Source organism: Oncorhynchus tshawytscha, linkage group LG12 (assembly GCF_018296145.1).
Source record: "Oncorhynchus tshawytscha isolate Ot180627B linkage group LG12, Otsh_v2.0, whole genome shotgun sequence".
Classification (NCBI taxonomy): domain Eukaryota; kingdom Metazoa; phylum Chordata; class Actinopteri; order Salmoniformes; family Salmonidae; genus Oncorhynchus; species Oncorhynchus tshawytscha.
Window position 1 is genome coordinate 25,084,682 of NC_056440.1, and position 21,970 is coordinate 25,106,651.

Sequence of the window (21,970 nt, forward strand, 5' to 3'; positions counted from 1 at the left end):
TGAGGTGGTAACAGTAGTCAGTAGCTGTGGTTTGACATCAGCCTAATGAGAATGGCTTTGCCATGTCACTGTTACTACTATAAATACTCAAGTTTTGTTGATTATGTCATCACTTAAAAATCATGAAGTCATCAAAAAGTCAGTTGCTAATTTGTGATGCATACCAAGACACAAACCATCAGAAAACAGACTTTACTGTATCCAAGACGATGTAAAGCAAACACAAGCGCACACCCCTACATGTACCCATTATTAGAAGCCTGCCCTGCTCTTTAGATATGAGGACGGGGCAAGCAGACAGCAGTTTTGATACAGTGGACTACTAAAACTACGATATACTCACAGAAACAACACACACACAAACAGGCGTGCTACACCGGCAGTAAGCCACAGAAAACACTACAGAGCCATATAGAGATGTAGACTTGTAAATTAGATGTGAAAACACTACAGAGCCATGTAGAGATGTAGACCTGTGAATTAGATGTGAAAACACTACAGAGCCATGTAGAGATGTAGACCTGTGAATTAGATGTGAAAACACTACAGAGCCATGTAGAGATGTAGACCTGTGAATTAAATGTGAAAACACTACAGAGCCATGTAGAGATGTAGACCTGTGAATTAGATGTGAAAACACTACAGAGCCATGTAGAGATGTAGACCTGTGAATTAGATGTGAAAACACTACAGAGCCATGTAGAGATGTAGACTTGTGAATTAGATGTGAAAACACTACAGAGCCATGTAGAGATGTAGACCTGTGAATTAGATGTGAAAACACTACAGAGCCATGTAGAGATGTAGACCTGTGAATTAGATGTGAAAACACTACAGAGCCATATAGACCTGTGAATTAGATGTGAAAACACTATGGAGCCATGTAGAGATGTAGACCTGTGAATTAGATGTGAAAACACTACAGAGCCATGTAGAGATGTAGACCTGTGAATTAGATGTGAAAACACTACAGAGCCATGTAGAGATGTAGACCTGTGAATTAAATGTGAAAACACTACAGAGCCATGTAGAGATGTAGACCTGTGAATTAGATGTGAAAACACTACAGAGCCATGTAGAGATGTAGACCTGTGAATTAGATGTGAAAACACTACAGAGCCATGTAGAGATGTAGACTTGTGAATTAGATGTGAAAACACTACAGAGCCATGTAGAGATGTAGACCTGTGAATTAGATGTGAAAACACTACAGAGCCATGTAGAGATGTAGACTTGTGAATTAGATGTGAAAACACTACAGAGCCATGTAGACCTGTGAATTAGATGTGAAAACACTACAGAGCCATGTAGACTTGTGAATCAGATGTGAAAACACTACAGAGCCATATAGAGATGTAGACTTGTGAATTAGATGTGAAAACACTACAGAGCCATGTAGAGATGTAGACCTGTGAATTAGATGTGAAAACACTACAGAGCCATGTAGAGATGTAGACTTGTGAATTAGATGTGAAAACACTACAGAGCCATGTAGAGATGTAGACCTGTGAATTAGATGTGAAAACACTACAGAGCCATGTAGAGATGTAGACCTGTGAATTAGATGTGAAAACACTACAGAGCCATGTAGACTTGTGAATCAGATGTGAAAACACTACAGAGCCATATAGAGATGTAGACTTGTGAATTAGATGTGAAAACACTACAGAGCCATGTAGAGATGTAGACCTGTGAATTAGATGTGAAAACACTACAGAGCCATGTAGAGATGTAGACCTGTGAATTAGATGTGAAAACACTACAGAGCCATGTAGAGATGTAGACTTGTGAATTAGATGTGAAACACTATATAGCTACAGTATGTAGACCTGGAGATTATACTGTTTACAGTAATAACAACATATTTCTACAGGATTGCTTGTAAACATCAGATGCATTTGCGAAATTTGGTTGACATTTTAGACAGGGGAACATTAGCACTAATGAAATTACATTATAAAGTGTAAGATTTGTTAATTAACTTTGTATTGAATCCTGTTCATTGTGTACACACAGTGTGTATATATGGCTAAAAGATTTTGTTACTGATTCTAAAATGTCATCCAAATTGTCAGTATGGTGTTTCATTTTTTAAATTTATAAGAAGCACTGAAATTGTTTACTCAAAAAGTTGTACAACTTTAAAAATTGCTTAAAATATGCAAGCAGTTACACTCACTCTTATGCAAGTAGTTAATAAATAGCGTATTGCTCTCAGTTTCTCCCCAATTCAGTTTAAATGAGATCATCTTCCAACTTCATCTCAAAAGTGTGGGGGGGGCATCTTTTTTTAAACCGATGAAACGGATAGGATGGATGTTGTACCTTATCTGTCACGGTCACACCAATGTAATGATGCACTTGAAACTGCTGACTGTTGTGAGAAGGGACATCACACACCACACACACAGTTCACTTCCTGTTTACCTCCTGTACCCTTCTGTTGTCTATGCGGAGAACACTCCACTGAAGGAGAGGCACAAAAAAGGCCCTTCAGTATCTTGAATAGGAAGCAGCATGACATGTCTATATAAATTCAATGCCACAAGCAACGTTAAACAGAAACGCCAAATCAAAAGGCTGAACATAAACAAAGCCCTTTCTGCGAGCCTGCATACAATACAACATATAGGAGGAGAGAACAATATTACTGAACATAAACAAAGCCCTTTCTGCGAGCCTGCATACAATACAACATATAGGAGGAGAGAACAATATTACTGAACATAAACAAAGCCCTTTCTGCGAGCCTGCATACAATACAACATATAGGAGGAGAGAACAATATTACTGAACATAAACAAAGCCCTTTCTGCGAGCCTGCATACAATACAACATATAGGAGGAGAGAACAATATTACTGAACATAAACAAAGCCCTTTCTGCGAGCCTGCATACAATACAACATATAGGAGGAGAGAACAATATTTTATACAGAGAAAAAAAAAGGTATTCTTACATTTTCCCCAACAAAAAGTTTAGAACAGCTGCAGATACATACCTGCAAATAATGTAAATATCTTAAGACATATTGCAAGATTTAGTATGTACACTTCAAATAATAACAATTAAAGATATTAAATATGGCCTTTTTATTCTTGGGTAGAGAACTGGTGCAAAGGGCTTGAAGATCTGAGTGTCTATATGTGAATGTGGTAGTCTGGGGTAGAACACTGATAAAAACCTTGTTATGCATCTGTCAGTGTAAACTAATAAACTAACATGTTATTATAGTTTCTGATGTTATCTGTGAGAAGCTTTGCTTCAAACCAGCTCCTGCGGGTTAAATCCTGTCCATCACCATGACTCTTCATGGTATGTGCGCATATCCAGCAGACATAACAAGTGCAGGGTACATACAGTAGAAACATCATGTGAAAAGACAGGAGAACACATCAAGCCTGACAAAGATCCATCTATACTCTTCACGGTAGCCCAGAAATACCCTTGTTCTCGCTCTGGCTCTGCCTCCCTGCCAGTCTGGCTGTCTCTCTGTCCAGGCCACCTGTGTTGCAGCTGTGTGATCTCTCCAGTCTTTCTGATCATCTATTCCCCCTTCTCTCCCACAGCAGGCTGGCTGTGCTCATTACAGCTTGTTTTTCCCTCTCTCCTCCATCTGTTTTGGCCTAATAAAAACACATTGATATTTACAGCCCTCACTAACTCTGTCGCTGCAATGGCTCCAGACAAACTGTACTCATACAGTTCAACGCAACAGGCACTACTGATATCTACACAACTCTCATAGCACTAACCCAGTACTGATTCCACCAGCCAACTCATATCCGACAGCCATTGACAGTGATATTTCCTCACACATACACCACTGATCTAGACTTCACATCAACCAACTATAGAACAGACTACAGGACCCACAGAGTTTCCTTCACAGCTAATACTATGATGGTATGGATGGACATAATCCACAGGCAATAAGTCATATAGTTAGCCAATGAGCCACAGGCTTAACTAAAACATCCACTAACTGTTATGATTATGTCATGATAAAATATTGATTTAATCTTAGAGGGGTGTTGTGACATTCCCAAACAATACATTCACTAAGAAATAGGAGTTCTCTCTCGACCCCAGGGATGTATCCAGAAGGTCTGGTACTTGGGTCCTGTACATAAATACATTGATAAAGTAAAAGTATACTGTTTTAAAGAGATATGGGATGGGGGGGGGGTTATGCAATTGAACTCCCTGTGACCAGAAGGGGCAATAAAGAAATCAAATGTCAAAATCCATAAGGAAACATTTGAACTAAACCCTTTGCACCATTCTGCGCCTTGCTTCCCATGCCGTCCCCAGGTTTGGCCCAGGTCTTCCCCAGGTGAGGTGGTCCTTCCTGGGGCTACATGAGGACGTTGGCCCGAGTATCAGGCAGCCGGAGCCCCACCAGACCTCCACACACCAGCACAGATGAGGCCAGGAGGATGGGGATGGCCTTGGTGATGCCAACCAGCGAACCAAAGATCACGTTCCCCAACACGGCAGCTAACTTACACAGAGCATTACAGAACCCAAAACCTGTCCCCCTGAGAGAGAAAGAAAGAGAGAGAGACAGAAACAAATTACAAATGCAATTTAATGATTTAAAGGGTTTTGTAAGTATATTTGTGTGTTTGTGCATGCGTGTTGTGTGCACATAGAAATGGAGTATTCCTATTATGCTTCTAACCATACCTCCTGTCTGTAGGGAAGGACTCTGTGGTGACCACGTCCAGTGAGTTCCAGGCTGATATGCTCAAGCCGTTGTAAAGGCACAGCATGAAGATCATCATCGACTCACTGGTGCCGAACCACAGGAAGAAACAACTGATCCCTGACAGAACCATGGAGCCACCTGTCTCATACACAAACAGACACAGGCACACACAAGTGCACACAAACACACAACCACATTATTTTTTATTTTAACACCCTACAGTAATGCTCATAACAAAGGTAGCCCTAAGAACAGACTATGCAGACTGTCCATGTATGTACCTAACATCGAAAGGCGTCCAATCTTATCCATGAGCAGTGCAGAAACAATGTTGCCGGGTAGAACAGCTAGAGTTCCCAGGAAGTTGATAAAGTAGACCCAGTAGGCGCTGTAGTCGTCGTCAAACGTCATCTGACAGCCCGTCTTGTTGTGGTGGAACGAGCTGTTGATCACCTCTGTGCCGTCTATCAGTTTTGATTCATCGATGTCTGCCATCAAAAATAGGGAAAGAAGTCTGGCTGACACAGTACAATAGCTGAGAAAACACAATACCCATTCACCCATTCTCTGTGTAACCATATACTGTGTCTATGAAACCATATACTGTGTCTGTGTTGACTATGCAAAATGGAATATAACTCTTTTGATTCTGGAGTGATGGCTTAGAAGAAAAGTGTTTCTATCCGTCTGTCTTACCAGTGTTGTAGAAGAACGCCTCGAGGAAGGTACAGTTCCGGAAGTAGGATCCCACCGACGTCACGTCGTCAAAGTAGCAGTTACGGAAGGTGGAGTCAATGAAGGTGACGGACTTCAACTTCATATTAAGAAATCTGGACCGATCAACAGAGGAAAGTGTATGTGTGGACATGGTTAGTTACTAATGCCTACATTTACAGAGAACTCCTTGGTGGCTTTTCTGTATTCAGCTTAATAAAGTTGATCCATCTTATCTAGTTGACAGGGACAGTGCAGATAAATCAACATGCCATGAGAATATAAAAGTGGCATAATAATGATTCACATTTTTCATCCATACTCCATTTTAGTCTATGAAGTCCCCTTTTTATTGAGGATGAAGTTCTAACTACTTGACCATGATTCATTAGTGTGGAAGTTCTCTCCTTCCTTCCTACCTGTCGCTGATGAAGACCCCGTTGGTGTGGATCTGGTTCTCCAGGGTGAAGTTGAAGGTGAAGTCCTCGATGCGTTCGTTGCTGTGGATCTTCACCTTGGAGGCGTAGTCGTCTGCCTGAAGGTGCTTGATGACGTCAGGGAACCACACAGACAGGCCGTAGTACCTGCATCCACACACACAGATACAGTGGCGTCGCAAACACACAGGTGAGATTATGTACGTACCACAAGGCATTGGGTGTAGGGAGTCAAATGAGTGGATATGAGTTAACAAATGGGCAGAAAGACAGGTCTTTACAGTATATTAACCCAGAGACTGTCTAAATGTATTGGCACTATAGGGGAAGAATACAACATTTGTGTTGGGTTTTTTCTTTTCCTCAGGCTGCTTGCATTCCCATCCTGTCACACTGAGAGGAGAGCCCAATGGAAATGTATTGATTCAGTAGTTCTCCTGAGAGCAGGGAGCTGCTGCATTAGACAGCTGACAGAAATGCAAAGTAGCTGCAAGCTCACGCCTCTGCTATTTCCTGACGAAGGACATTCGCATATTCTGACTTCTATGTACATCTCTAAATGGAGAAACAAAACGTTCTATCAGGAGAGAGGGTGGGAGCGGCAGTCTATTACATTACAACACAAAGCTTACCCAAATGACAGTGTAAACCACACAATAGCCAGCTTGATAGTGTTTTCTTTCAGAGGGTAGTCAAAACACTTCATAAAGTTAACCAAGATCTGCGTGGAGAAAGAAGAGAGACACATCAATAATGATTTGTGAGAGTGCAGTGCAGGATATCATGACCATCTAGCGAGCCAACAGGTGGAGAGGCAGAGAAAACCCACCCCACGTAGCTCTGTCTTTGACCTGAAGAGGGCCTTGGAGACTGCGTTCCCCGACTCTGACTTCATCTCCACCAGCTCATCCAGATGCTTGGGGATCTTGATTCTGTTCACCTGGGATGGGAATGATGGGAAATTGAGTTTTCAATAACATAATTCAATCAAAAGTTATGTTAATGCTGTTTCTTTCATGTAGGCTACTGCTGTGGAGAAATGTAACTGGAAGGTTGTCTGTGTATCATCCCTTCATTGGATATCCCTCTCCTGGTGGTACAAGGAAACACAGACCCTGGAGCCACCTCTGAGAGGAATTGGAATTGACCTGGTTCCAGTATGTATCCACAACTATTTTGCCTTGCAATTTGATTTTCCCATGGAAACATGTAGGCTATGCACATTCCTTAAAGAGATGATACCCAGGTTTTGCAATGCCAGATTGATTGAGCCCTTATGCTATTGCATTAGCAGCAAAAAGCTCCATCTGAAAAATATAGGCTACAACTGTATCGTGGTTTGCTAGAGCTTTATTTTACTTTAAAGAGGTTTGTATCAGAGGATTGAAAGGCTTTATTTGACTTTAAAGAGGTTTGTATCAGAGGATTGAAAGGCTTTATTTTGCTTTATTTTGCTTTACAACGACAGGAAATCTGACTCCAAATTGATTGGGATGCTCTTTCCATCGTGTGTTTGAATGACACAAACCGCCTTTCAAAACCTTCTCATATCACAGATATGAACCTCAGCACAGATTTTAACAGGTCACAGTGGCAGCGGTTATACAGGCTGGGAACAACTCACGGTGAAGACTTTCTCCGGCTGCCCACGCGCTCGCATGTTGGTGTCATGGATCTGTTTGAGGATCATCCAAGCCTCGTCATGCTTCCCCACCTGACAGGAGGGAGAAACCAGAGGGAATGAACGGGATTAATGGAGAAAGAAATGGGAGCGCTCCTCCGTGACAGTCATGCTCACACAGGAGGAGATGGGCTGAGATGACAGGAGTCACGACAATGATGACTCATTTTACTTCAAAGGGTAATTCTCCTACAGTAACAGGCCTACTGTCACAGACCTTTTGCTTTCTTATTTGCCATCGCAGACACACCATGGGAAATGGCGTGGAATGTGTAGCCAAGGCCTCTGCTGCTGAAACATTAGGCTGACTCACTGTTTGCCTCACAGGCCTTTTGGTAAAGAACAAATTATCTCAAACTTTCACAAACACTCTTAAACATGATAGTAACCTAGGATAATGCACTCTGTTCAATGGTTTTCTGAGGAAATAGATGCTATAGGGCTTTAGGCTAAGGGCCCTGGGCTAATGATAACCAACTATCAGACTTAAATAATGGATTAACTTGGCTATATGCCTATCTGGGAATGGATTGGTCTACAGTTGCCTAAACTGTTCAGATTGAAACTCTTGAACTGAAAAGCTGAGACCATTCATGCCCACCAGAGGAGGCTGGTGGGAGGAGCTAAAGGATAATGGGCTCATTGTAATGGCTGGAATGGCATTAATGGAACAGAGTCAAACATGTGGATTCCATATGTTTGATACCTTTCCATGGACTCCATTCCAGCCATTACGACGAGCACGTCCTCCTATAGCTCCTCCCTCCAACCTCCTATGATTCCCCCACTGATGTAGCCTGTGATGGGCAAACATTCTCCCTAAAACCCCATTTCCCATAATGCTTTACCTTACCTCCAGGTAAAACCTGGGGCTCTCAGGCATAAAGGTGAGAGCCACCACAGCACAGACGCAGGGCAGGGCGCAGACCACCACAAACACCCTCCAACTATGGAACTGGTAGGCCGAACCCATACTGAAACTCCAGCCTGTAACCAATCACACACAAGAGAACCCATCAGCAACCAATCACACACAAGAGAACACATCAGCATATTTTACGTTAGGGTCACATTCTCAAGAGAGGGAGCCTCGATTTTTTTATTCATACAGTATTTAGCTTGTCGTTGGTCTCATAGTAACTCAACATTGTCAGAAGAGTTTGTTTTTTTAAGTTACTTTTGAGCAACTGGTTGTGGCTTCCCTTGGTGAATTGATGTCTGTTCTAGTTGCACAATTCCTATGGTGTTTATTCTGGAAGACCACACACCCAACATGGAAAGGAAAGAAAAGGACATTTTAAACCAGCTGGCAATTATCCTTGCCGGGCCACTCATCCACATCGCTCCAGCCAAACGGCACGCCCACTAACGTTTCTTCACCACAATGACTCTGGATTTGATTCTACTCCGACGACTTCTCAAATGCAAACCAATCAAACCGTTCTGATTGGTCCCAGAAACCGATGGGTTGAATGAGAGCTGGCCTAAATGAATCATGAATCACGCAATTTTGACGTAAGCACAAACAACTTCTAGGATGGTGCTGTAGGTTCAGATGGATCGATCGATAGAGCTGAATTCAATTCAGTATGAGTCAGGCAACAATTATCCTGCAATTCAGAATAGCAAGATCACCAGCAATGCTATTGAACTGCATATGGGTCCCTTGGGAACACTGGTTGAATGATATCAGATGTATTCTCATCGGGTGGAGGGCTCTAGATCTTTCACTCAAACAATGTTTTGAATGGTGTTATGGGAGTCTTGTAATGTGAACCTGATTTAACGCTGTTAATAAAAAATGTCATTTAATGAAAGCTGGCCCCACCACTGCAGTGGGACGTGTGAGAGGATAGATGAATGAATCTGTGGAGGCCTGGGAAAGCTTTAGAGAGACAGGTTCATTGAATGTGCTGGAAAATAATTGATTGTTAAAGTTAAAAAGGCGCAATTATTAATGAATTAAGTTAAAAAGGTGCAATATGCAGACATCGCTCCGACATTTTCTGGTGGCTAAAATTCGAATAGTTCGTCTAATTTCAGTTTATGTGACAAAACAAGCAAAACAAATGTAGACAATCATTGTACCATCTAAACCTCTGTGAAATATATTTTCAATAGCCCAAAATATTGTATTTTCAGCTGTTTGAAGCTGGTGTACAAAAACGAAAGTAAAAGACGCAAAAACTAAACTTAAGAACAGGAAGCATAGAAATAGCGCACATAGAACAGATCTACCGCTTCATTCATACTTGCGTTAAATGAGAATGATCTATTAACTCACATTTCTATGTGAATTTGGTCAGGCCGCCCAAAGAGTTACATATTACAGCTTTAAAATCATGTTGCACCTGATCTCATCCGACAGGCAGACTGTGTCCCATTAATCATCATAGCAGCAACACACACACAATCAATTTCCATTTCCCCCTTTCTAAATGACACTTATCTCAGCACATTGTAAAGTCATTTTCTGGAGCATTCAATTGGAGAGGAACGTGCTGGACTAGTGATGTCTTTGAGTTGAAAACGGCTGCTAAAACCTTCAATTATATCTTTCCTCAATCATTGTAATTAGTACACAGCCATGTAAACAATCTTAGCCTCAACACTGAACTAGCCATGTACAGCACTACAATTTATGGTGTTCTCCCTCAGGCACAGTGTAACCATTCAAACCTTTAAATGTATGGTTTTTTTACCTTCTGTGAAATAGATTATAAATATCTTAATTGTTGCCCATGTCAATGGGTGTTGGTGAAAATTCGAGGGAACATCTAAAAAGTCAAACATCTTTCACAGTAAAAGGGTGAATAGAAAACGAGGCTATTTTTTTGCTGTCCTCATCTCCTTTGTACTGAAAATGACTGTTCTTCTGTGTGTGGGAGTGTGTGTAAAAGGGTTACATTAGTGTAAAAGGGTAAATGCAGTGTGTGTGTGTGTGCTTATGTTACCTATTCGTATTTGGGGGAAAAGGGAGAGAGGGGGAGGTTGTCGTGTTAGTCGTGACCTCCCACGTCTCTCCCTCTGGATTGTGTCTTTTTGCACACGCTTTGAGGGAATAATACCATTATCCATCAACAGGAGAGGGAGGTGAGGGGGTGGGGGATGTTAATGTTAATGTGAGGAAATTACTGCTGGGAAATCATCTAAACAGCAGATTGAAACTGGATTTGATACCATCGTTTCTCAACCACTGTGGAGGTCAAGCCAGCTATGTTCAAAGCAGAAAGAAAGGTTGTCATAGATGTTGAAAATGCATTCCTTTTAAAGAGCAATGGCTCTAATTCTAGAGTGTTATGAGAATTCTGATATATTTTCAACCACCCAGCACAGTACAGTGGTGTCACATGTAAACTCTACATCCTTTTGTGCACTGTGTTAATGTATAAGACTGGGGTGTTACTGTGGTTTTGTGCTGAGTAATGATGACGCAGTCCTGTAGTTGTGTGTGGAACGATGCCAAGGATTCCCAATAACGCATTACCATCTTAATTCCTTACATTCAGGGTATTGTGTGTGTGTTAATGCGGGTGTTGGTGTAAATGCATGTATTTTTGCATGGATGGATGCATGCATGTGTGTGTGTGTGTGTGTGTGTGTGTGTGTGTGTGTGTGTGTGTGTGTGTACACATGCCAATGGTGGTGGTAATGTGTGTGTGTGTACGCACATGTATGTGTGTGTGTAAGATTTGGTGTGCTGCAGTGAGTGCCTTTTTTATGGGGGTGTAGCTGTGGTGAGACCCAGAGGGTTAGTGTTTTGCCCATGCCATTGGAAATCTCATTACCGGGATTATGTACATAATTGACTAAGTTTATGGATGACTGAGTCGGGTAGCGCTCTGCATCTCTGAGACCTGAGAGAGAAGGAGAAAGAGAGAAGAAAAGAGACCTGAGAGTGAAGGAAAGAGAAGGGAGAGACCTCAGAGAGAGACAGAAGGAGAGAGACCTGAGAGAGAGGAGCGAGAGACCTGAGGGAGAGAGAGAGAGAGACCTGAGGGAGAGAGAGAGAGAGAGACCTGAGGGAGAGAGAGAGAGATTAGTAGAGAAAGAGATCTGGAAGAGAAACCTGAAAGGAGAGAGAGACATAAAAGAGAGAGAGACCTTAGAGAGAGGAGAAGAGAGTGTAGGAGAAGTAGCTGTGGGGTGACCTTGTAGGAGAGAGCTGAGAGAGAGAAGGAGAGAGGCTCATAATGTTGTGGCCTACAATAGTCCTTTATCTGACTTTGTTTTCTCTTTGGTCACAACTTAGTGACTCAGGTAAGCTGCAGAATAGTGAAACTGCTGCAGCACAACCATTTTTTTAAATAACCATTTTAGAGACAATTAAACACTTTTCAGTTCTCAGAAACAGCCCTTCAACATTATGCTACTTGTCAATGGAAGCCAGACCATTCCATGTAAGGCTTGTTCATAGAAAAAAGAACAGCACGAAAACAAATAAATTGACCTCAATCATGTGACAGCACTTGAAGGCACTAGGAACAAGGGAAAGTGTAACAGCTGGAAACAACAGCAGTGTGTAGCCCCCACCCTCTCCAACTTAGGGCACTAGTGAAAAGTAGTGCACTACAGTGAACAGGGTGTCATTTGGGACACACAATATAACTTCCCACCAGAGCACTAGTAGTGTGAGAAAAGGTAGCAGTATCCTGTAGTATGATGAGATCTCTGCAGGCTGATTCAGGCTTCTGTAGTATCCAGCTGTGCGTTTGTCATGGGGTTTTAGGACACATTAGGAGCTGCCGAGTGTTGAAGGCATATGAGAAGTTACCTAAAGATTTAATGGAGGATTAAACACCAATGAGGTGGTAGATGTGTGGTAATCCATCATTATGTTTTTCTGTATTAGACAATAGACTACTCCTCAGGATCACTGTTGGCGGGCACTGCGGCAGTTTAGGAAAACATAAAAACCATCGAAAAGTGCTGGAGTATGCAAGGCACACTCAGAGAGAAAGAGAGTGGGAGAGAGAGGGATTGGAAAGAGAGGATAGAGAGAGAGGACAGAGAGGGAAAGCATTGAGAGGGAGGATAGAGAGGGAGAGCATTGAGAGAGAGGAGAGAGAGAGATAGGATAGACAAAGAGCATAGAGAGAGAGGACAGAGTGTGTCAGGAAGAATGAGAGCAGAGTGGGTCTACTGACATGCCTTCACAGGGACATCTGCAGATCTGATAGCAGAGCTTTCACAGTGAGACGCGCTAAGTTTCCCAGATTGTATGTGTAGCCATCCTCTATAGCCACTGCAAAATAGAGAGAAACAGTGGCTTTTGAAACCGATCCTCCCTGTGTGTGTGTGTGTGTGTGTTCATCTGGATATGACCAGCGCCCTCAACTTAAATGAACCCCCACTGTGTCAGGTATCATTGCCTTCAACGTCTACAGTGCAGTCAGTGTTTGTACAAGCAGGCGTTTCAGTGGCTCAGTGCAGCCGGCTCATATCCTCCATGCTGCCACTTCAGAAGCCCCTCACTGACGTCACCCACACCCCTGACATAAATCATGGCTAGCTGTAGCTTTGTCCCGTTACGTTAGAGCAAGAAGGAAAAGCTAATTATGTTTGATCAAGAATAACATCCCCAGACAGAGAGAAGGAGAGGGGGGAGAGGGGGGAGAGTTAAGGTGGGTGGGAGAGATATTGAGAGAAAGAGGAAAGAGAGCAATGAAAGGGAAAGAAAGATTGAGCAGAGAGAGAGAGGTGTGTTGAGAGAGAAAGAGGGAGAGAGGGAGAGAGACAGGCATAGAGAGATAGAGAGAGAGAGAGAGAGAGAGAGAGAGAGACAGGCATGTTGAGAGAGAGAGGGAGGGAGAGAGAGAGACAGGCATAGAGGGATAGAGAGAGAGAGAGACAGGCATAGAGAGAGAGAGAGAGAGAGAGACAGGCGTAGAGAGAGAGAGACAGGCGTAGAGAGAGTGAGAGGCATGGAGAGAGAGAGAGGCGTAGAGAGAGAGAGACAGGCATAGAGAGAGAGACAGGTGTAGAAAGAGAGAGAGACAGGTGTAGAGAGAGAGAGACAGAGAGGTAGAGAGAGAGACAGGTGTAGAGAGAGAGAGACAGAGAGGTAGAGAGAGAGAGACATAGAGAGAGAGAGGTGTAGAGAGAGAGAGGCGTAGAGAGAGACAGGTGTAGAGAGAGAGAGGCGTAGAGAGAGACAGGTGTAGAGAGAGAGAGAGGCGTAGAGAGAGAGAGGTGTAGAGAGAGAGGGAGAGAGGCATAGAGAGAGAGAGACAGGCATAGAGAGAGAGAGGCGTAGAGAGAGGGAGAGAGAGAGGCGTAGAGAGAGAGAGAGGCGTCGAGAGAGAGAGACAGGTGTAGAGAGAGAGAGAGAGAGAGGTGTAGAGAGAGAGAGAGAGAGAGACAGGCGTAGAGAGACAGACAGGTGTAGAGAGAGAGAGAGAGGCATAGAGAGAGAGAGAGAGACAGGTGTAGAGAGAGAGAGACAGGTGTAGAGAGAGAGAGTGACAGGCGTAAAGAGCGAGAGAGACAGGTGTAGAGAGAAGAGAGAGACAGGTGTAAAGAGAGAGAGACAGGTGTAGAGAGAGAGAGTGACAGGCGTAAAGAGAGAGAGGGACAGTTTGAGGAATAAACAGAGAAAAGGCCATTTTCCTTCGTCTTTATTGATATGTGCAGCTTATTTCCAGCGTAGCAGCATCGTAAATCACAGCCTTCTATCTCCCACTGGCACACCTTCATTCCTTAAATATCCATATGTGTTTGTCCATGTGGCTGTGAGTATGTGTGTTTGTCTTTGAGCGCGCATGTGTGTATCCCCGTGGTTTACAGGCCAACATTAATCACGTAAACTGTCCCTCTCTCAGTCTGCAGCCGCTTAGAGAGATTACATTCCTTCATGTGCCAGCATGGCAAACTGGCACCTTCACCCACGGTCACAGCGAAACCTTCACCTCCACTGGTTGTACTCTGCCAACCTGGATTTCAGCAGATGAGTTTTAACATTGTGTCTTATTTAAAGATTTTCTTTAACAAAAACTAAACAATGTCAAAATAATATACCACATTCAGACGCATTATAACCATCTAATCATTTACTAGGTTTAGTTACAAGCATTTCGCTACACTCGCAATAACTTCTGCTAACCATGTGTATGTGACCGACAACATTTGATTTGATTTATTGGTATAATGGCCCAGACCATGGCTGAAGCATAAAGACCCACCGTAGTGTGGTATAATGGCCTAGGCCATGGCTGAAGCATAAAGACCCACCGTAGTGTGGTATAATGGCCCAGACCATGGCTGAAGCACAAAGATTCACAATAGTGTGGTATAATGGCCTAGGCCATGGCTGAAGCATAAAGACCCACCGTAAGTGTGGTATAATGGGCCCAGGCCATGGCTGAAGAATAAATACTCAACATAGTGTGGTATAATGGCCCAGACCATGGCTGAAGCACAAAGATTTACAATAGTGTGGTATAATGGCCTAGGCCATGGCTGAAGCATAAAGACACACCGTAGTGTGGTATAATGGCCCAGACCATGGCTGAAGCATAAAGACTCACCATAGTGTGGTATAATGGCCCAGGCCATGGCTGAAGCATAAAGACTCACCGTAGTGTGGTATAATGGCCCAGGCCATGGCTGAAGCATAAAGACTCACCGTAGTGTGGTATAATGGCCCAGGCCATGGCTGAAGCACAAAGATTCACAATAGTGTGGTATAATGGCCTAGGCCATGGCTGAAGCATAAAGACCCACCGTAGTGTGGTATAATGGCCCAGGCCATGGCTGAAGCATAAAGACTCACCGTAGTGTGGTATAATGGCCCAGGCCATGGCTGAAGCATAAAGACTCACCGTAGTGTGGTATAATGGCCCAGGCCATGGCTGAAGCATAAAGACTCACTGTAGTGTGGTATAATGGCCCAGGCCATGGCTGAAGCATAAAGACTCACCGTAGTGTGGTATAATGGCCCAGACCATGGCTGAAGCACAAAGATTCACAATAGTGTGGTATAATGGCCTAGGCCATGGCTGAAGTAAAGACACACCGTAGTGTGGTATAATGGCCCAGACCATGGCTGAAGGACTCACCATAGTGCCCAGGCCATGGCTGAAGCATAAAGACTCACCGTAGTGTGGTATAATGGCCCAGGCCATGGCTGAAGCATAAAGACTCACCGTAGTGTGGTATAATGGCCCAGGCCATGGCTGAAGCACAAAGATTCACAATAGTGTGGTATAATGGCCTAGGCCATGGCTGAAGCATAAAGACCCACCGTAGTGTGGTATAATGGCCCAGGCCATGGCTGAAGCATAAAGACTCACCGTAGTGTGGTATAATGGCCCAGGCCATGGCTGAAGCATAAAGACTCACCGTAGTGTGGTATAATGGCCCAGGCCATGGCTGAAGCATAAAGACTCACTGTAGTGTGGTATAATGGCCCAGGCCATGGCTGAAGCATAAAGACTCACCGTAGTGTGGTATAATGGCCCAGACCATGGCTGAAGCACAAAGATTCACAATAGTGTGGTATAATGGCCTAGGCCATGGCTGAAGCATAAAGACCCACCATAGTGTGGTATAATGGCCCAGGCCATGGCTGAAGCACAAAGATTCACAATAGTGTGGTATAATGGCCTAGGCCATGGCTGAAGCATAAAGACCCACCGTAAGTGTGGTATAATGGCCCAGGCCATGGCTGAAGAATAAATACTCACCATAGTGTGGTATAATGGCCCAGACCATGGCTGAAGCACAAAGATTTACAATAGTGTGGTATAATGGCCTAGGCCATGGCTGAAGCATAAAGACCCACCGTAGTGTGGTATAATGGCCCAGGCCATGGCTGAAGCATAAAGACCCACCGTAGTGTGGTATAATGGCCCAGACCATGGCTGAAGCATAAAGACTCACCATAGTGTGGTATAATGGCCCAGGCCATGGCTGAAGCATTAAGACTCACCGTAGTGTGGTATAATGGCCCAGGCCATGGCTGAAGCATAGATCTCTCCAATCATCCAGAACATGCACAGCCAGCTCAGGTGCTCCCCTCTCTTCTCTCTGGACAGCACCTCCGCAAAAAAGGAGAAGACTATAGGCACAACCCCCCCTGTTCTGAAGGAGACACAAGGACAGGACACTAAGTAGGGACACAGATTCTGCAGAGGGCAACATTCTATCAACCCCTAGAAATGATTTAAGATAAAATAGACCCATATAAATTATGTAAATTATTCTAACTTAACTATAGTACATATTGCTGCATGCTAACGATTTTGTGGCGCTTCTATTTTCTTGGAGGAACCTTTTGTATTTTTCAGATGTGACACAGCTTTCAAACTGTGGTTCAATTTTTACGACTGTAAAAGTAGACAATAGGAACAAACACTGGAACAATGTTCCTCAAAATAAGCCAACTTTGCCAAAAGGGCAATTCCTTGGCTTTCCAGTTAACCATTAGGCTTAGAGCCAGTCCTCCGAGACTCCAACACCTGCTAGCTCCCAGAAGGCAGTTTGGCTGGCAAACCTTTTCGATTACTCTGAGTCTCTCTGTGGAGAGGGGCGGGGAGGCAATTAGTAAATGAGCTCTTGACAGGGACCGTTCCATCCCTCCCATGTTTTCTCTGGATAAATCAATGCTCTGTTCTTACATTCCCAGACATGTGAGGCTAGAGACCACGAAGCCAGTGAACAACAGTATGGACATTCAGAAACGGTGCTGTACAGTAAGTAGTAGCCTGATTGGTCATCCTGAACTCTGAAACAGAATGTAAGGTTGCGACATCAGAATGGTCGTACCAGGCTAGTACAGTAGTTTCCAAATAATATTTCACTTGTCCATCATAAAGCTGCCTTTAACTGCTAAGTGCTACTTTTTAGACAATCATTTATCACAGAGCCTTTCACTTAAGGCCAACAAGACTGAAACAAAAAGGACAGAATGTTGTCATTTCATGATAAAATGGACAATATTCAGTCCTCCTATGATATAAGGCATGGGTTGGATTTCATAAGAATATATATAATACAAATAAAAAACAGGTTTGTTGAGATATTGCTTGTATCATTCTTGTGCATTCTTTGAACTTTTTTTTCAATGAATGTGATGATTGAGGGAAATTATTTCCTGCAAATTGTTTTAAAAGAACATTGTAAAGTATTTTACCAGCAATGTTGAAAGAATCCACTCCAAGTATAAGATGCACAAACCTCTCTGCAAAGACACACCTCAATGAAACAAGGTTTTAATTCCCTGTATTGAATCCATGTTATCACTGGTATAGCCTAGTTGGTGTAAACTAAAGGCTTTCATTATGGATGTTAGGAGCACACTGACATACTTACAGACAGAGGGATGTTTGACACATTCATTAGTCACACAATCCTATTCCTAGACAGGAGAGATGAAAACCTCTAGCGATTACATGGATGAAATATCAGACGGGGAGTGAGAACATGTTGACAGTCATTTACAACTATACTGAACAAAAATATAAATGCAACATGCAACAATTTCAAAGATTTTACTGAGTTACAGTTCATATAAGAAAATCAGTAAATTCAAATAAGTTAATTGGCCCCTAATCTATGGATTTCACATGATTGGGAATACAGATATGCATCTGTTGATCACAAACAACCTTTTTTAAAGGTAGGGGCGTGGATCAGAAAACCAGTCAGTATCTGGTGTGACCACCATTTTCTTCATGCAGCGAAACACATCTGTTACATCTGCTCCTGCCACACCCTCTGCTGCTCATCCTGTGTCTCCTTGACCTGCCACCACTCCTCTGTGCTCTCTCCCTCTCCCTCTCTGTGTGTTTGTGTGTGATTGTCTGGGCGGAGACAGGTGTGCTGGAGTCAGAGCAGATCCCCACCAGCTGCAACCTGTTCCATAATCAAGACCTCTACAAATACTCAGTCCTACCACTTCCACACTGCCAGATTGTAATCTCTGCTCAGTCAGTCTACTGGTTTAGCCGTTTGTTACTATTAAGATTATGTTATCCTGTTGTGCCTGTTTTCCTTGCCTGACACGGTTTTCCTGTCAACTACAGTTCTGCTCACTCTGGTTCCGGTCTCCAGTCCCGCGTCTCCACATCCTGCTACTCTGCCCTGGATTCCCCACTCTACTACTCCCTTGGATTCCCCTCCGGACCTGCTTACCCTGTCCCAACCCTTCTCGCTCCAGCCTCAGCCCCCTGCACTCCATCTTCCACCTGTGTTTGAATAAATACCTTAAATACCTACTTCATCCCAGTCTCCTCGTCTGAGTCTGCTCTTGGGTTTCCCTGTTCCACTCCACGTAACAACATCAGGCTGCGGATTGTGGCCTGTGGAATACTGTCCCACTCCTCTTCAAAGGCTGTGCGATGTTGCTGGATATTGGCGGAAACTGGAACACGCTGTCATACATGTTGACCTAGAGCATCCCAAATATGCTCAACAGGTGACATGTCTGGTGAGTAAGCAGGCCATGGAAGAAATGGGAAATTTTCAGCTTCCAGGATTTGTGTACAGATCCTTACGACATGGGGCTGTGCATTATCATGCTGAAACATGAGGTGATGGAGGCGGATGAATGGCACGACAATGGGCCTCAGGATCTTGTCACGTAGCTCTGTGCATTCAAATTGCCATCGATAAAATGCAATTGTTTTCGTTGTCCGTAGAGTATGCCTGGTCATACCATAACCCCACCGCCACCATGGGGAACTCTGTTATCAACGCTGACATCAGCAAGCCACTTGCCCACATGACACCATACATGTGTTCTACAGTTGAGGCCGGTTGGACATACTGCCAAATTCTTTAAAGCGACTTTGGTCGAGAAATTAACATTTAATTATCTGGCAACAGCTCTGGTGGACATTGTTGCAGTCAGCATGCCAATTGCATGCACCCTCAACTTGAGATGTTGGTGGCATTGTGTTGTGTGACAACTGCACATTTTAGAGTGGACTTTTATTGCCGCCTGCACAAGGTGCACCTGTGTAATGATCATCCTGTTTAATCAGCTTCTTGATATGCCACACATGTCAGGTGGATGGATTTTCTTGGCAAATGTGAAATGCTCACCGACAAGAATGTAAACAATTTTGTGCAAAACATTTGTGAGAAATAAGCTTTTTGTGCGTATGGAACATTTTTGAGCCCTTTTATTTCAGCTCATGAAACATAGGACCAACACTTTACATGTTGCATATATTTTTGTTCAGTGTATATATTCATTAAATAAACCAAAACAGATGAATTACAACATAAGATAATGAATTAATGATGATCTACTGTGAAAGGAAGTCTATGGGAATTAAGGAGTTAAGTAGAACTGCAGGACTATTTGATTAAGGAGTTGAAAGGATTCATCAAGGTGATAGGTAGTTCTGTCCTAATTAGTCTAGCTAAGTCAGTTGTCTTGTTCATGTCACATCTCACAATACATGTTTGAATTTCCAGTGTAATTTGGAGTTTGCAGTGTCCTATTGCTTGTTTAATGTGCATTCCTATGGGGATTCATTACTCCATTCTTTAAGACATAAGTAGCACATTGCACATTGCTTTCCATTCTTAGCCTGGTCTTTCAGACTCACCCAAAGCCTGCGATCACACGGCAGAGCAGGAACATGCCGTAGCCCTGAACGAAGGAGGACAGGAAGGCGAAGAAGCCGTTCACACACATGCAGATGAGCAGACACTGTCTGCGGCCCACCTTGTCTGACATGCCCCCCCAGAAAAATGCCCCCACCATCATCCCCAGGTACACAATACTGCCTGCAGAGAGAGAGAGAGGGGGGTGACTTTAGATGTGAACCATGTCTATCTGCACAGCACAAAGCAATTATCAAAGCAGTTGTCTTTGGACCTTCAAACAAATCAACAAATAATACTCAGTGAATTTTGACTGTGTAGTTAAGAGCGGCTGCGGTAGCTCTTAAAAGCTAATCCTAATGAACTCATATGGTCTAATGGATCCTTCAGCAGAACACAAGTTCAAAAATATATATCCCCTGCTATTTAATATGCAACGTCATAATCACTTCTAGTCCCTCTCTACCTGACATCAGGTCCCTGCCAGGAGACATTGTGCACATCTCAAATGGCACCCTATTTTATAGTGCACTACTTTTGACCAGGGTCCATAAGGCTCTAATCAAAAGTAGTGCAATACAGTGCCTTGCGAAAGTATTCGGCCCCCTTGAACTTTGCGACCTTTTGCCACATTTCAGGCTTCAAACATAAAGATATAAAACTGTATTTTTTTGTGAAGAATCAACAACAAGTGGGACACAATCATGAAGTGGAACGACATTTATTGGATATTTCAAACTTTTTTAACAAATCAAGAACTGAAAAATTGGGCGTGCAAAATTATTCAGCCCCCTTAAGTTAATACTCTCAGTTTTGCACATCGAGAGACTGAAATCTTTTCCCATTCCTCCTTGCAAAACAGCTCGAGCTCAGTGAGGTTGGATGGAGAGCATTTGTGAACAGCAGTTCAGTTCTTTCCACAGATTCTCGATTGGATTCAGGTCTGGACTTTGACTTGGCCATTCTAACACCTGGATATGTTTATTTTTGAACCATTCCATTGTAGATTTTGCTTTATGTTTTGGATCATTGTCTTGTTGGAAGACAAATCTCCGTCCCAGTCTCAGGTCTTTTGCAGACTCCATCAGGTTTTCTTCCAGAATGGTCCTGTATTTGGCTCCATCCATCTTCCCATCAATTTTAACCATCTTCCCTGTCCCTGCTGAAGAAAAGCAGGCCCAAACCATGATGCTGCCACCACCATGTTTGACAGTGGGGATGGTGTGTTCAGGGTGATGAGCTGTGTTGCTTTTACGCCAAACATAACGTTTTGCATTGTTGCCAAAAAAGTTCAATTTTGGTTTCATCTGACCAGAGCACCTTCTTCCACATGTTTGGTGTGTCTCCCAGGTGGCTTGTGGCAAACTTTAAACAACACTTTTTATGGATATCTTTAAGAAATGGCTTTCTTCTTGCCACTCTTCCATAAAGGCCAGATTTGTGCAATATACGACTGATTGTTGTCCTATGGACAGAGTCTCCCACCTCAGCTGTAGATCTCTGCAGTTCATCCAGAGTGATCATGGGCCTCTTGGCTGCATCTCTGATCAGTCTTCTCCTTGTATGAGCTGAAAGTTTAGAGGGACGGCCAGGTCTTGGTAGATTTGCAGTGGTCTGATACTCCTTCCATTTCAATATTATCGCTTGCACAGTGCTCCTTGGGATGTTTAAAGCTTGGGAAATCTTTTTGTATCCAAATCCGGCTTTAAACTTCTTCACAACAGTATCTCGGACCTGCCTGGTGTGTTCCTTGTTCTTCATGATGCTCTCTGCGCTTTTAACGGACCTCTGAGACTATCACAGTGCAGGTGCATTTATACGGAGACTTGATTACACACAGGTGGATTGTATTTATCATCATTAGTCATTTAG

General features: G+C 43.3%; 2 protein-coding genes across 4 annotated transcripts in view; both read right to left on the reverse strand.

The window, feature by feature from the left end:
* Positions 1 to 176: 176 nt before the first annotated feature.
* On the reverse strand, positions 177 to 3,796 carry LOC121847902. The gene is made up of 5 exons (XM_042331163.1): positions 3,756 to 3,796; positions 1,724 to 1,759; positions 1,396 to 1,587; positions 884 to 1,267; positions 177 to 795 (listed from the first exon to the last, which is right to left on the reverse strand). The coding sequence occupies exons 1-5, from the start codon at positions 3,794 to 3,796 to the stop codon at positions 372 to 374; spliced, it is 1,077 nt and encodes a 358-aa protein (XP_042187097.1). The 3' UTR covers positions 177 to 371.
* LOC112262780 (synaptic vesicle glycoprotein 2C) overlaps positions 177 to 21,970 on the reverse strand; it is an 89,174-nt gene continuing 67,380 nt past the window's right edge. Inside the window, exons 3-14 of one of the 3 annotated variants that reach the window (XM_042331479.1) lie at positions 20,101 to 20,281; positions 16,473 to 16,624; positions 8,397 to 8,530; positions 7,487 to 7,576; positions 6,692 to 6,802; positions 6,495 to 6,583; positions 5,845 to 6,009; positions 5,408 to 5,541; positions 4,993 to 5,199; positions 4,690 to 4,849; positions 994 to 4,541; positions 177 to 809 (exon numbers count right to left, since the gene is read on the reverse strand). In XM_042331479.1, coding sequence (XP_042187413.1) covers positions 4,358 to 4,541; positions 4,690 to 4,849; positions 4,993 to 5,199; positions 5,408 to 5,541; positions 5,845 to 6,009; positions 6,495 to 6,583; positions 6,692 to 6,802; positions 7,487 to 7,576; positions 8,397 to 8,530; positions 16,473 to 16,624; positions 20,101 to 20,281 — 1,607 coding nt within the window. In that variant the 3' untranslated portion in view covers positions 177 to 809; positions 994 to 4,357. Of the gene's footprint in view, positions 810 to 993; positions 4,542 to 4,689; positions 4,850 to 4,992; positions 5,200 to 5,407; positions 5,542 to 5,844; positions 6,010 to 6,494; positions 6,584 to 6,691; positions 6,803 to 7,486; positions 7,577 to 7,760; positions 8,112 to 8,396; positions 8,531 to 16,472; positions 16,625 to 20,100; positions 20,282 to 21,970 lie in introns of those variants that run through there. The other 2 variants (XM_024438536.2, XM_024438537.2) reach the window with 2 other exon arrangements.

Bases quoted from the DNA above. Each gene is read 5' to 3' on its own strand.
- LOC121847902 (XM_042331163.1), bottom strand. From the start codon at position 3,796: ATGGCTGTCGGATATGAGTTGGCTGGTGGAATCAGTACTGG. The intron at 1,760-3,755 runs GTTAGTGCTATG...ATGGCTCTGTAG, and splicing joins GCTGGTGGAATCAGTACTGG to TGTTTTCACATCTAATTCAC. The intron at 1,588-1,723 runs ATGGCTCTGTAG...TCACAAGTCTAC, and splicing joins TCACAGGTCTACATCTCTAC to ATGGCTCTGTAGTGTTTTCA.